General features: G+C 32.1%; 2 protein-coding genes across 6 annotated transcripts in view; one reads left to right on the top strand and one right to left on the bottom strand.

Moving 5' to 3' along the window:
• The first annotated feature begins 376 nt into the window (after positions 1-376).
• LOC111414683 (tubulin glycylase 3B-like) lies at positions 377-7,525 on the top strand. Of its 3 annotated transcripts, XR_002706295.2 has the most exons (7): positions 377-1,576; positions 1,620-2,620; positions 5,697-5,787; positions 5,976-6,397; positions 6,449-6,625; positions 6,705-6,981; positions 7,040-7,525. XR_002706295.2 is itself a non-coding variant. In XM_023046084.2 (6 exons), exons 1-6 carry the CDS (start codon positions 537-539, stop codon positions 6,713-6,715), a joined length of 2,715 nt encoding a protein of 904 aa, XP_022901852.2. In that variant the 5' UTR covers positions 377-536; the 3' UTR covers positions 6,716-7,525. The 3 variants fall into 3 exon arrangements, 2 of the variants coding, with proteins under 2 accessions (XP_022901852.2, XP_022901851.2); XM_023046084.2 differs by having other exon boundaries at positions 1,647-2,620; positions 6,705-7,525; XM_023046083.2 differs by having other exon boundaries at positions 6,705-7,525.
• A 4,845-nt stretch (positions 7,526-12,370) lies between these two features.
• LOC111414693 (Germinal centre kinase III) overlaps positions 12,371-14,970 on the bottom strand; it is a 43,388-nt gene continuing 40,788 nt past the window's right edge. For all 3 annotated transcript variants that reach the window (XM_023046100.2, XM_023046099.2, XM_023046098.2), the window contains exon 8: positions 12,371-13,866. In XM_023046100.2, coding sequence (XP_022901868.1) covers positions 13,854-13,866 — 13 coding nt within the window. In that variant the 3' untranslated portion in view covers positions 12,371-13,853. The remainder of the gene's footprint in view (positions 13,867-14,970) is intronic.

Raw genomic sequence — 14,970 nt, 5'->3', positions numbered from 1 at the left:
ATTAGGGATTACTTTAAAAAACTTGATTAATTTTCTACTTACAATAGTATTAAGGTTTTTGTTTGAAACTGGTAAACTTTTCGGCTTATTTACAAGATGTAATTATTTCACAAAAAGTAGACTTTCTACAAGTTGTTGTAAATAAAATAGCAACACATTTAAAATTCGGATTTTATAAAATTTTGCCATTCTGTAACAATTTAATGACAATGAAATAACTATTTTTCTTTAAATTTTGTAAATTATTGTAAATTCTTACTAAATACTGAAACAAAATAAATATATTTTCTAATACTATTAAATTTACTCTTTTTCGGTTTCTCAATTTATTTTGTAAACAAAAAAATGTTAATCAAAAATCATCAAGTCTGTTCTAGTCAAAATCATCAAAAGTCAAATTTAAAAACTAAACTTTGGTTTCGCCAGAAAACCACAAAAAATTCTTCGTGCACAAACATAATGCTTTTTTAAACCAAATTATCCCTTCGAGGATAACATCACCTTTTCGTTTTGCGACGCATGTATTGAAGATTGTTATGACCATCGTCAAGCGGGGATTACCTCAGGTGGCAAAGGATGTAAAACGCGTTGAAGAAAACACTAGCAAGGATAAACGAAAAAATGTAAAATCCGTACAGAAAGTAACATCACCAAATAATTCCCAGGAATATCGCCCTAAAAAACTAAGCGCAAAAAAAGGGAAAGCTTCCGACAAGTTATCTAGTGGCGGATCAGCTCGTGTTAAGAAAAAAGGAATTGTACAAAACAAAAACTCGCCCTCAACATCTTTGAAAGGAACACCTACCAAGCGCGTTTCTATTGATAATGGAACAAACAAAAAAAACATTATTAATAATAATGATAACAATAATAATTATAGAAAGACTCCAGATGGAAAGACTAATAGAACGGCTTCTAACGAAGGTAGAAAAGAAGATCTTAAAAGAATTGCGAAATCAGAAAGAGAAAAGTTTTCAAAAGAAAAATTACAAAACTATGTTAATTACATAACAACTAAAATAATGAAAGATAGACCTTCCGAAGGAGTTGCAAAATTAAAAATTGATAATAGCTTTACTCCGACGAAACTTTTTGGTACTTTAGGATATTATCAATCAAAACTAAACGAAATAAATAAAAATACTATCACCGTTCGTCCAGTATCTGATTCCCCAGTTACTGATGTACAACAAGATAGAAATAAACTTGGTGTTAAAGCATCTGCAAAAAAAATCACATCGAAACATTCTAAACATTCCGAAAGAAAAGGTTCATTTATTAAAAAGGATCATCATAAAGCACCATCTAAAATAAATGTAAGAGAATTAATTCAATCTTCTGCGAGTAACAAACCAGTAATAAACTTACCATTCGAAAAAGTTGATCAACAACTTAAACCAAAAAGTAGCGTTGCCAAGTATTTAAGTTCACAGTCAAGTTCCCATAGATCTTCGAAAACGCGAACCCCAATCAAAGTCGGTAGTTTTACGGTTAATTTAAGTTTACAAGAAAGAACCAGCAGTAGATACAAAAGACTGAAGTATCAAACAGGAGAAGAACTTTTAAAATTTTATAAGTAAGTTTTTATTCGTTAACTATTTATTTAAAAACGTTTTCAGAAATTATTTCTTTTACCATGATTGTAGAGATCGAGTCGATAAAGCAATTAAAGATAGAAAAACGTTCACAGTTTGTGGTAATTTTTGGAGTGTACGAAAAGCTTTAATAGCAAGAGGATGGGTCGAAAAAATTCATTACGCTTACGCGCATCCCGATAGAGATATGATGAAAAAGCTTTTAGGACAAAGTTTGAATGACCTCATCGAAGGTGTTTCCGATAAAAGTTACGGTCCTTTATACAAACGTGTAATCATGTCGAAAATGTTAAGTCGGCATCAAGTAGATTTATTCTGGGATTATGGTTGCGATCCTTACAAACTAAATCCTGACTCTGTAAAATTAACGATAATCAATCACATCAGACGAGGATACTGTAGTTATTCGTCGAAAGAAGGTCTTTGCGAAATTATGAAAAAAGCACATTGGTATCATTTCCCGGGAATATCAAATTTACGACATCCACGATCATATACTTTAACTGATAACGGAGACCCAGAAGAATTTATTAGAGATTTCCGTGTAACGGCGGCAATATCTATGTTAAAATGGATAGCAGCAACGACAGATAGTTCTTCAGGAAAAGTAATCTCCGAGGCAGGGAAAGTACCTGTTAAATACTTTCATTTTGCAATTAACGAATGCGAAAGACACGTTCAAAAAATTAAACACGACGACATCGATGATGAGATTCCCGAACCAAACGAATGCGAATGGAACGGATTTTTAGAAAATTACTATCGATGTGTTCACATTGGTAACCACTTTAAAAAGGGCGAAGAGGAAACCGAACAATCAATGATACATAAAGCGAAAATTATGATCAATAAACTAAAAAGATATTGTTCGTACATTGATATGGATGGATACATGAATATATGGATTTTAAAACCAACCGCTGGAAGTAGAGGAATTGGTATTCACATTTGTAGGACTTTATCTTACGTTTTAAGGGTTGTTTCTGAAAGGAAAACGGTTAAATATGTTATACAAAAATATATTGGTAAGATCTTTACTAAACATTACAAGCCCACCGTCTGACAGACCGGCCCAAAAAATTCGGTGAAGTTTGTTGTAATCACTAAACATTTCTACGTAACATTTATTTTTATCGCTTAATCCGGCTGGTGTGCTTTCCAGACTGAATGTCGCACCTTTATTTCTTTATGTAAGTAAAAATAAAGGCGCGACGTCCAGTCTAGACACTCACCAGTACTGTTATTTCCGATTGGACGGATTTTTCATTTGGCTTATTTCTGTTTCTTTTTAATAAATCGCGTAAATCGTTCGAGCGAAGGGAAGATGGTGAGGGAAGGTGTGAAAAGCATCCGATGGTGGAATGATGAGGTTAGAGCATTAGTAGCAGAAAAGAAGATGATATGGTGGCAATGGAAGGGGACAAAACATCAAGTAGAGTATGAAGAGTACTTAGAGAAGAGGAACATTAAAAGAGTAGTAAAATTGACTAAAAGAAACTTTTAGGAAGAGTTTAGAGAAAACATTTCGAAGTCTACTGTCAAGATAGATAATTCTGGAAGGTTTGGAAAATTTGGAAGAACAGTAAGGAGCACAAAAGACAATAACAACAGCTTGAAAGAGGAAACGGAAGAAATGCTGGAAGTATGGAGGACGTGTTATGAGGAGAAATTCAAGGATGGAGTACGTCGTGGAAGTGGCGGGAAGGAGACAGATGCAGGGAAAGGGAAGAGTTAATCAGCGGTGAAGAAGAGGAGCTAATAACTCTCGCAAATGAAGAATGTAAAAGCAGCTGGAGAAGACAAATTAATACTAGAAATGGTGAAGGCCTCCTACCTTCATGGTATTGGCCGAAGAAATTAAAGAACTCTTCCAAACGGTATGAAGGAACATAAAAACAGAAAGAAAGACTCGACACGCTGTGAAAATTACAGGGCTTCATAAATGTCATTGCAAAACTATACTCTAGAATCCTGGAGAGGCGCCTAAGGACTTGGATTGAAGAAGAACTGGTTTAGGAGCAATGAAGTTTCAGACCAGGACGACAAACACAAGATCTCATTTTCTCCCTGCGCTATATATCTGATAAGTGATCAGCAGAGGAAAATCTACATACCTGGTTTCTTGGATATATACTCTGCATTTGATGAGGTGCCAAGGCAAGAGATCTGGAAAGCATTAGAGATGCCTGGAGGTTTTGGCCAGCATAACAGCATTTCGTCCCACTATGCGCAAGGCAGGCGACCGAGAAAAACATGTAAAGAGACATCGACGCAGATGATGGCCAGCCGAAGGAAAACTATCTTCTGCTTAGTCTCAAGGGTTTGGAAAAGTGAAAACTTTAGAAGATGGATCCTAGGTCATCCCCTAACACCACGACAGGGGCACGCTGGGGAAAAGAAAGAAGCCAGCTATTTTCGACATAACAAGCGATTTTCTGCGAAATTATATGAAATATGGAAAAAGTGGACCAACTCAACTCAACCTAAAAAATGCGGAACCAAAAATTTTCAAATTCATATATGTATAATGATTCTAATTTTTGTGCCTTGATCCTTTTCTGGTTCATTATAAAAGACGTTTCTTTTCATTTTTGAAGTACAAAAACATCATTCAGTGGAATATCATTTTCTTATGTACGCATTAAAGCTTTTAACTGCCTCGTCATTCTTAAGAGTCTGGTTCGTATTTTTTAATTCTTGACCTTCATTTTCGCAGTCGTGTTGTTCATCTGTTCCATCGATGTCTTCCAATGGTAACAAATTTTCAAACCAATTACGTATTTCCGCATTCCTGAGATTCTGCTCAGTGAGATCATTCATCGTATCTGCAACACCTGTTAAATATTTACGAATTATTAACAAAAAGAAATACTAAACGAACAATTTCTTCATCTAAAGAAAGCAGATTGTGCCACAATTGACTCAGAGGAATCAAATTTTCAGCGTCGTATTCAGTTTTTGGGTTGGTATTTGTCATGTTCAAGTCTTCGGAGGTGATTTTCACCCACGCATTGCATATTAAATATACAACGTCCTTCAAATTATAATAACTTAACAACGCTTTCTTCATTATTAGATCAAATATGGGTTAAAAGACTTTTGTGATAATATAATTTTGCCTGTTAATGGCATTTTGGTCCATACGCTGTAAAAGTGCAATTTACAACATTATTTCTAAGTCTTTACTAGTCAACTCTTCTATAGTTCTGCTCTTCCAGGCAAATTAAGACTTCTCAAATGGCTTTTACTTGATGAATAACAAAGATATGAAACCAGTCTGATAAAATTGATGTAGTTATCCATTCTGCATTGGCAGATGATTTATATTCAACAAGTATGTTTATGTTTTTTGTGCCTAACTTATTTAATATTTGTGAACCATTAGCATCGCAACGTTCCAGAAAAGAACGCGTTCTTTGCTTAATTTTTGACCTGGTGCGATCTTCTCCTGAAAACGAACCAGCTTTTTTCAGGTGGTATTTCAAAATATAGAGCAGATTCATCTACATTGTATATTTGACTGCGTCCGAGGTTGCGTTCTTTTATTTTTGCCGGCATTTTGACCAAGCCTTTTTCTGAAATTTGAAATCCGAAATTAGCTCTAAAATTATCATTTCCATAGGTTTCAGTACATAACTGTTTTACTTTGGTAGATAAAGTTTCGTAGGACATTGGAATGAATCTTAATCGTTGCATACAAAACCATGTATACAAATGAGTTTCCATTTTTTGGATATTCCGCTTTTCATAAAGTTTTTCTGGTGGCAGGACCGGAATCACATTTTGCAATAAATCTAAAAATAATGCAATAATCTTCAGACATAATGTGCTCCAGACAAATCAAAGGAACATACTGCTTATATGAATTCCAGATATTATACTTGGTCGAATTTAGGAAGTTAGGGGAATCCCACACTATCAATTTCAGTTTTTTTATGCGTATAATATGTAGTTTGAATGAAATAGATGTGCATTTAAAATGCTTACCCGGATTATTGAGACTTTAAGTAATTACAACAAACTTTACCGTACGTTTAGTCAGACCGTGCGAGTGTAACAAGATTAAGGCAAAAATGTTCCCCTAATTTTTTTATATTTTAGAACGACCTCTTCTTATTTATAACACCAAGTTTGATATTAGACAATGGTTTTTGATCAGTTGTACAAATCCTTTAACTATTTGGATGTACAAGTAAATAAAGAATGCCTGTTGTGTGACTTGTAAAAAAATGATAAAATGGATGTTGCACAATTGATACTAAGAGAATTTTCGTTGCTAATTAGATGTTAAATTATTTATAACAATCAATTGTGGACCGAACATTTTAAATTTCTTACAAGATTATATCGTGAAAATGTTCTAACGTTTTATCTTTTTAGGATGTGTTATTTAAGATTTAGTTCTCAAACGTACAACTTAAGAAAACTACACGAAAGTATCCATCTAACAAATAATTCGGTTCAATGCAAATACAGGAATGTAAATAGAGATCCCGCTTTGCCGGATCATAATATGTGGGATTCAAATCGATTTAAAACGTACTTAGAAACGATCGGCTATCCAAACGCTTACGATGCGATTATTTATCCTGGAATGAAACAGTGTATAACCGCATCGATCCTGATACACCAAGAAAACATAAACACAAGAAGGAATTGCTTTGAATTATACGGAGCCGATTTTATGTTAACCGAAGATTTCCAACCGTGGCTAATTGAAATTAATTCTCGACCAGCTCTTTATGCGTCAACTCCAGTTACAGGTCGAATGTGTCCTCAAGTTCTAGAAGATGTCGTTAAAGGTTCTTTTAAAAGGGAATATCTCTTTTTTTTTATTTTCATTTCTTTTTTAGTCATTATTGATTATCCATGTAACCCGAAAGCAAATACGGGTCATTTTGATTTAGCCTACAAGGAACAACTAACGTCACTTCCATCGGTAGACACCTCGTCGTTGGTGATTCGCGGAGAGCCTCTGTCGCCAAGCTATTTTGTATCACCGTCGACGAGCGCGACAACCGGTGCTGCAGGTAACATGTTGCAAGCAAAAAAGACCTTGATAGACATAATTAATATTAACAATGATAAACATTATATGATGTATGCCAGCGAGCAGCTGAAGAAGACACTGAAGAACTTGCTGGCTGTAATCGCGAAAGAACGAGAACGACGCAAAAAGATACGACAAGCGACATCCACAAATACAGCGATACGTAAATCAGCAGCGGCTATAACGGATGGTGGCGATATTCCATACGCCATCGCTATAACAAATGTTAACGATGAGTTGAAAGAAATCCAAGAAATTTTTCGACCAAGACATCTAAATGATAAAAGATTAGGAAGGATTATGAAAAGTCTTTCCGTACGAAACAACACATCGGACGTGAGTTTAACATCTTCGGAAATATCATTTCAAGAACATAATGTTTGTACTGAAACAGATAGTACACCGAATTTGATAGATAAATCCGAAATTACTTCATCATCTTGCGAATTGAAACCAGATAGTATTGAAAATCTTTCTAAAGAAGAAGAAATTGCTATTAATAAGTACAAAGAGATACTGCAACGGACGAATTGTGATTCTAATGTTAAAATAGCTAAAAGTGGATTTCTAGAGGAAATGGATAATTATTTTACATTTTGGAAAACTTTTTCTAGTGGCAGAAAAATGATTTCTAGTGCTCCACCTTCAACCGGTTGTTCCAAGAATAAAATCGAAAATAAATTTATAAGATTATAAAAAAATAAGTCCGCATTAAATTTCGACTGTCTTACGATGACCATCATAAAGTCCGTCCAATGCAACCAATGGGTCCAGAGCGAAAAAGTCTGCTATCTCAACTACGGTAAAAAAATGTAATTTGTACCGATTCTTTTTTTTTTCAAATAAAGCCTGAACGAAATAAAGTACACATAAAAATTGATTGTTTCAATGGATTTTTATTTAATATTTATAACATATTTACAAGAAAGCAAACCATCAACTCTTCGTGTTTATTCCAATGTGATGGTCAACTTCTCATCAAGGTCAGCAACTGTCAAAATCTGGGCACGAAAAACCGTCGGTATACAAGAGAATGTGACCAAGTCCAAAATTTTAGATTTTTAGGTTTCAATGCTCATGTACCGGAAATTCAATATTATTTTTCTGGAAAAAATGAACAAGTCCAAAAATGCCATAATAATGCTTATAATTTCAAATTCCATAATAACCAAGTCCATTTTGTAAAAACCTGTACAGGAGAAAATGACTAAGTGAACTTAGTCATGTTTTCTTGTCAATATTTTTATCTCTAGGATTTGACTTAAATTAAGATAGCCATGCATTATGCTTAACGAAAAAAAAAACGAGAGAAAAGATACAGAAATATGATGTGACAGACAGGGAAAAGAGAGTGACGTTTGAAGTTTAAACAGTTTATCATAACAATTATTACTTAAATCAAAATAAAATTGTGTTCTATGTTATTAGACTTAATATTTGGTAACTATCTACACGTATTACAATAATTTTGTTTTTCGGATATTTAGTTTTAAAAAATAATAATAATTGTTTAATAATAATGCAATAATACCTTATTTTAGTGGCAAAATGAGTTGTTCGAAAAATTATAACAACGCACAAGAAATTATTAATGATCTTAGGGATGTTCCGGTAGAATTTGCTACTAATTCTAGTAATACAAGCCCTACGACTTTAATAATAAATGAACCACTATTAAATCCTACGCAAGTTATAGAAAAACGCAGATGGGTAATAAAAAATCCTCAAGGAACAAAACGTGAGAAAAACAAGTTATTAAAAAAATCGTGTTTAGCGCATACCAATACTAAAGGCAAACAAATGCCTGCAAAGTCCCCTAGAAATGTAAATTGTGACAATTGCCGCTACAAATGTACAGAAGTATTTCCTGCAGATCGTCGACAAGATATCTGTAAACAGTATCACAGTCTATCCTATGACAGACAAAAGGACTTTATAATTAATACCGTTGCAACATCTGCATGCCGAAGAAAACGAACGGGGGACTCTAGTAGACCTGCAAAAAATGTCTCTAAAATTTATACATTTGTTAAAAACGGAGAAAAGAAAAGAGTTTGTAAAAATTTTTACTTAAAAACCTTGTCGATAAGTCATGGAGCGGTTGATTCTGCTATAATGAACATAGACACAAATGGAATAAATCATTCAATTCAAGATCGACGAGGAAAAAGTTTCCCAGGAAATAAGACTAAACCTGTCATTTTGAATGAGGTGAAGAGACATATAGAATCATTTCCTGTGATGGAATCACACTATTGTGATTCCACGTGGAACTACACGGAAGTATCTTGACTCTACCTTATCCATTCTTAAAATATATGAATTGTCCAAAGATTTACAGATCAGCAATCAAACGGATTTTGTTTCTCCAATAACATATAGGAGGGTGTTTTGTACGCAATATAACAAAGATCAATGTTTGCTGTGTGTTAAAGAAGCTAAATCTATTGAAAAATCAGAAGAATTTCTTTCTCACATAAAGCGAAGGGATGATGCTAATAGAGCAAAAGATTTAGATAAACAAAGAGCAATTCATGACAAAACTTTTGTATCAGTAAGTTTTGACTTACAGAGTGTCCTGCAAATTCCATGCTCCGATGTATCACCTCTTTACTACAGTCGAAAGCTATGTGCATACAATTTAGCAATTCATGAAGCAGCTCCACCAAATAAGGGATATTGTTACCTTTGGTCCGAAGTTGATGGCCAACGAGGAAGTTGTGAAATAGGTACAGCTTTATTGAAGTGGTTTAAAACTTTACCTGATACTGTCAAAGAAGTGTCACTCTTTAGCGACACATGTGGCGGCCAAAACCGACATAAATACATTGCGGCTCTTTTGTTGTTTGTAGTCAACCAGTTACCTATAGAGATTATTACTCACAACTTTTTAGAAAAAGGTCACTCGCACATGGAGGCCAATTCGATGCATAGTGCAATTGAAAGTGCAAGAAAATACATTCCTGTATTTTGTCTTAATGATTGGAAGACAATTATGACACTAGCAAGATCCAAGAGAGGCAAAAATAAAACTTCTGGTGCCTACATTGTAGAGCAAATGACTTACCGTGACATTATTGACTTGAAAGCACTCAATACATCTATACTACAAAATACAATTCGGGATAAGGGGGAGAAAAAATAGAATGGTTAAAGATCAAACAATTAAGGTACGAAAAAGAGAAAAAAGTTTATAATGTTCCGATACAACTATGATGAAGAGCATAAAATGTTTAACATTAAAGGCAAAGCAAAAGGTAGGCCCAGTAATAACATTCCAAAAGAAACTGAGTTAAAGAAATGTTATACTGAACCCTTGCCTATATCGATCAAGAAGAAAAACGATTTAATTCAACTTTGCCGTAAGGGGGTAATTCCGATCGAATACCATGGTTGACATACCGAGTGACAATTCCTTGAAAGACAAGTGTCCAGAACCCTCACACAATGAATATAGTGATGAAGACATATGAAGTTGAATCTAGTTACTACTACTTGTTTAATTATAGTCTTTTTTAAGTTTAAATACATATTCTAGAATTTGCATTGTTCATAGAAACCATTACAAACCTATGCAGTTGAAATGAGTTACTGGTTTAGTATTTGCTTAAATTAATTATAGACTTTTTTAATTTAAAATACATATTCTAAAAACTATATTATTTATAAAAATCATTATAAACTAATCTCAGGTAAAATAATTGATTTTATAATAAGAAGCAAAAATTAGAATACTAATAACTCAAAACCACTATCTGTGGACTTAATCACTTTCTCTTGTATACCGACGAAACCATCATGCCAGGTAAGCTTATTGAAGTCTTCACAGGTTTTTATATATGAGGACTTTCTAGTATGCTGCGTTCTGAATGGCCTCCTATTATTTCTTGCCTCCTCTGAAAGCTGCCCTATTGGAACAAGGACATGTTTGATGGCTAAAGAGCCATGTAAAAGGATTTTATGTACGCTGGGAGGCATCCTGTATCAGCCATGTAGCTATTTATCAATGACCTCAAAAACCCCCGGGAAATCAACCATGAAGTAATTATACTTTTTTTGCAATTTTAGTTCTCTATATTGTATACGCTATCTTGTTTTTTGAAAAGTTTATAATTCTGACCTCACATTCGTAATCAGCACCCCAAAAGATCCCACCAATATTAAGTTTTATAAAAGTGTTATCAATTTGCTTAGAATTGTAATTGGATAATTTTTATTGTATCTCAATTTATGGTTCATTATGGCCCTCCTCTTTTGAATATATTATTAATTATATCAAAATAAAGATATTCTCAAAATTTTAAGTTAAATAAGTCATAAAATCATAAGTCTAATGAAAAAAGTTGCACGTTAAAATATAATAATTAAATTAAAACCTACAAAATTAACAAACAAAACATATTATAATTAAGTTACAAGTTTGTATGATTAAAAATAAAGTTTGAAGTATTATTTAATAAAATTGGATATATGGACTTACGTCAAGTAGTAAACTTTTATGTTATATTTAAACACAAATTTGTTCATAAATCAAAGTATAAAAAATAACAATAACGAAAACACAAAACTAAAACACATTAAAACTGGTTAGCGAAAGCGGGAACAACTACCGAGCATCAAGGTTATGACACAAAACGCCAAAAATGACCTGTATTTTTATTTTAAAGTATGGAAAACTAGATGTCGTTATAAGTATTGTGATCAAAGTCAAGTTAATTGAACTACATTAGGTCATCAAATAAAAATCTAATATCAGTCACAATCAGTTAATCTGATTTGTCTCTTTCCGGGTATGAATTTCTCAAATATTCATAAGTATCCATGCAAAATTTCAGAAACCAGCCTTTCTTCATAACGCCACAATAATTTTTTGAAAATTTAGTATGAATATTCACCTATGCGAAGTTAGCCCCCAATTAGATAAGTTTTTACATGTATAGTATTTTGATTATAACAAGAGAACCAGTTAACCGATTTCGATAAACAATGTCTCATTCGAAAGCTCAATCCTTAACCAATGCGAAAGTGGACATGCCCGATTCGAAATCATCTTTCGAATTCCGCTAAAACGCCAAAATAATGCGAAGGTACCCGAAAATAACAGAAAAATGGCCTTTTTTAAGTGGTGATAACTCGTAAACGATGTACCCGATGATCAAGATCTATACGTCATTCGATTCGTCATAGTTTATTCTATCGAAATCACAAAATGCTTTCGCCTGGATGAATGCGGTTGTCGAAATGCCCGATTCGAAATGTTTAAGGATTTTGATTAAAACACAAAAAACGAATTAATCAAACACATCAATTGTCTCCTTAACTAATTGACCAATTTTAGTCATCAACATCTCGATCGAAAGTATGATCTACAATTAATGCGAAGGCGGAAATGCCCGATCTCAAAATTTACTAATATTACTAAGCAAATTTTATTCTTAATAGCTCTCTTTCACTTTTGCTCTCAGATGCATAAATTTCGAGAAAATTTTGAATGTATTTGCTACATCTAACATATTTAATGCTCACTTGCCTTGTTGAAGATGGCAGATAATAGAATATCTATTAAGTGTGGAGCAACTTTCCTTCTATAACATTTTATCATATCTCCAATACTACTTGATATATCTCTGATGATCATCAGTCGTCCAATGCAGCTAATGGATCCAGAGCGAAAAAGTTTTTTTCTTTTAAATAAAACCTGAACGAAATAAAGTACACATAAAAATTGATTGTTTCAATGGATTTTTATTTAATATTTATACCATATTTACAAGAAAGCAGACCATCAACTCTTCGTTTTTATTACAATTCTAATAATAATTAATTTAAAAAAGGAATAATTTAACCTTTGAATTTCATAGTCATATCATTCCAGGTGGCATTTACGTTAAAACAGAAAAATAAATAATTAGATAATTGACTGTACAGTTATTTACTGTGTACAAATTAACAATTGTATTTTTTTGTTTCATATCATAACAAAAATAGCGATAAATATAGCGATAGTTGGAATATAATATCGTTCCCTTTTTTTCGATAATAAGAAATACTTAAATTTCTATCACAACAATTGTTTTTTTTTTTTCGTTTCGAATAGTTTTAAACATAAACCAAAACAAAAAGTAACTTGTGGGTAATAAATCCACTATTGTATTTGTACTAGAGGTCTCACAAAATTAAAAAGAAACTATGGTCTTTGTATAGGGTGACTCAAAAGACTGGGAAATATTTGAAGTTGTTTAAAAAGTATAACATTACATTTTAAATTAATAAGTGAATAAAAAACTATTAATAAATAAACCAATTTTGAATATTCCCAATTTTTGACTCACTCTATATAAGCTTTTGTTCACATACCCCTTTTTTATCATAACAAAAATGATCTGTATAAAATACGTTTTTTTTTTTATTTAGATCGGAAAATTTTTGGGAAAAAAATTAGATTAACAAAAAAAAAATAATTAGAAATTTTTCGTTTAAATAATTATATAGTATATCATTTTATTATCATATAATTCAATCTTGTCCTTAATTTCATCATTTTTTTCATTAATATATTTATATATACACATATCTAAAAAAATACATTGCAAGGAAAATATTATTTCACTAAAATTATTTATATATATATATAGATGTATATATATATAGTTCAATCTAGATATACAATATATACAATGATAGGTCATCATCATCTTTTTCATTTAAATTTTTTACTCTTCTACAATTCAATTAATAAGAACTTTATTTTTTTGAGTGATTTTTTGACTGTTTTTCAAAAGATCTGTGTAATTTTTAATATTTTCAAATAGCCAAACAGTACAACGATTGAGAACAATATAGAGAAGTTTGAAAGAACTGTTTTTTTTTTCTTTTTTTCAAAACTTACAACCCTACAGAGCACTAATTTAAGCTCAACAGTATTCCATTAGTCTATTATTTTTTTATTTAAAGAGATATTGTCATGTAGTTAGTTTTTTTACTGTATGGGTGAGCAACGGCTTTCTTTTTTTATTCAACAACCTATAGAAAACAGTAGACAACAAGTTAGTGAGTGTCATTTTCGACAACAGTACCATCAGTAAATTTATGTAGCTTATTTTTTAAGTTATTTCTTCTTATACTTTTTTTTTGACCTATGCATGGGTTAAATATATTTTCTTGTTATTTTTCTCTAAATTTGTTCGCTTGTAGTCGAGTACGACAATCTATGATGTATTCCTAGAAAAAAAATAAAGTAATTAGTTAATTAATCATTAATTTTAATTAACACACATATTGCTATGTATAATCTTACTTTATTGATAGTAACAATGGGGGAAATTTTAATATATCATATTTTAATATGTGGAGAGAACAAATATGTGGTTTGAGAAATCAAAAGTTTTTAAATTTATAAGTTTTTATAGTGAGGTCAAGCAAAAATACTTGAGAGATGCCAGCTGGAAAAAAATACCTAGGTAATCATAGTCTCTTACTGAGTATGTTCCTTAGTTTCACTCATATATCTCGACCCGTTTCTTGTCTGTATGTAACTCGTAATGTGCCTTTATTCTCAAGATAAGTCGCTACACTAAGTATCTTAGTACTCAAGACAGCATATTGGGCATATCACATTGTAACTTAATACAAGATTCTTCTCCTCTTATTGAACCACTTATTATAATCTTAAGTTCTTTGACATCTGACTCAAAGGACTCACACTTTTTTAAACATTTGTAAATTTATTGAGAAATCACTTTGTGCATAAAATCCTAATTCCAGTCATTCTTTCAATTTGTGATGTAAATTTAACAAAAAGGCAATAAAAATAGGTTACTGTATTATTAAGTTATTTATCTTAAGAATTGTTGCTATATTTTAGTGATGCAACGAATAGTGATTTTGCGAAAAGCCAGATACCGGATATTCGGTATCCCCTTCGGCCGGATATCCGGTTATCCGGCATATCTATCCGGCCATTACGGTTATAATTTCTGGCGCATTTCTGAAGTGATACCGTATATTGCCACATTATTGCGATATTTGAATAAAAATGAAATTTATAAGGAAGCTGATAAGATATATCAACTTATTTGGATCCAATTGGTGATATTTCCACAAGGATCCTGCAAGAAATTAATTTTATAGCAAATATTGAAAATTATTGATGAAAATTGCAACAAAAACTAAAAGTTATTTTTCAAAACGTGTTGGTTCATTGAAAAGAGGACACTCTTATTAACACTTTGAGAAACTTTCATACTCATATTCGATTATTGCGAAAATTGAAAAATTCGAAAAAATTGTCAATCGTTTCAAATATTTATTTCTCAAGAACTAAAA

This window comes from Onthophagus taurus, chromosome 6, assembly GCF_036711975.1.
Source record: "Onthophagus taurus isolate NC chromosome 6, IU_Otau_3.0, whole genome shotgun sequence".
Lineage (NCBI taxonomy): Eukaryota > Metazoa > Arthropoda > Insecta > Coleoptera > Scarabaeidae > Onthophagus > Onthophagus taurus.
The sequence above is the reverse complement of the archived record's forward strand: the minus strand, read 5'-3'. Positions and strand labels throughout refer to the sequence as shown.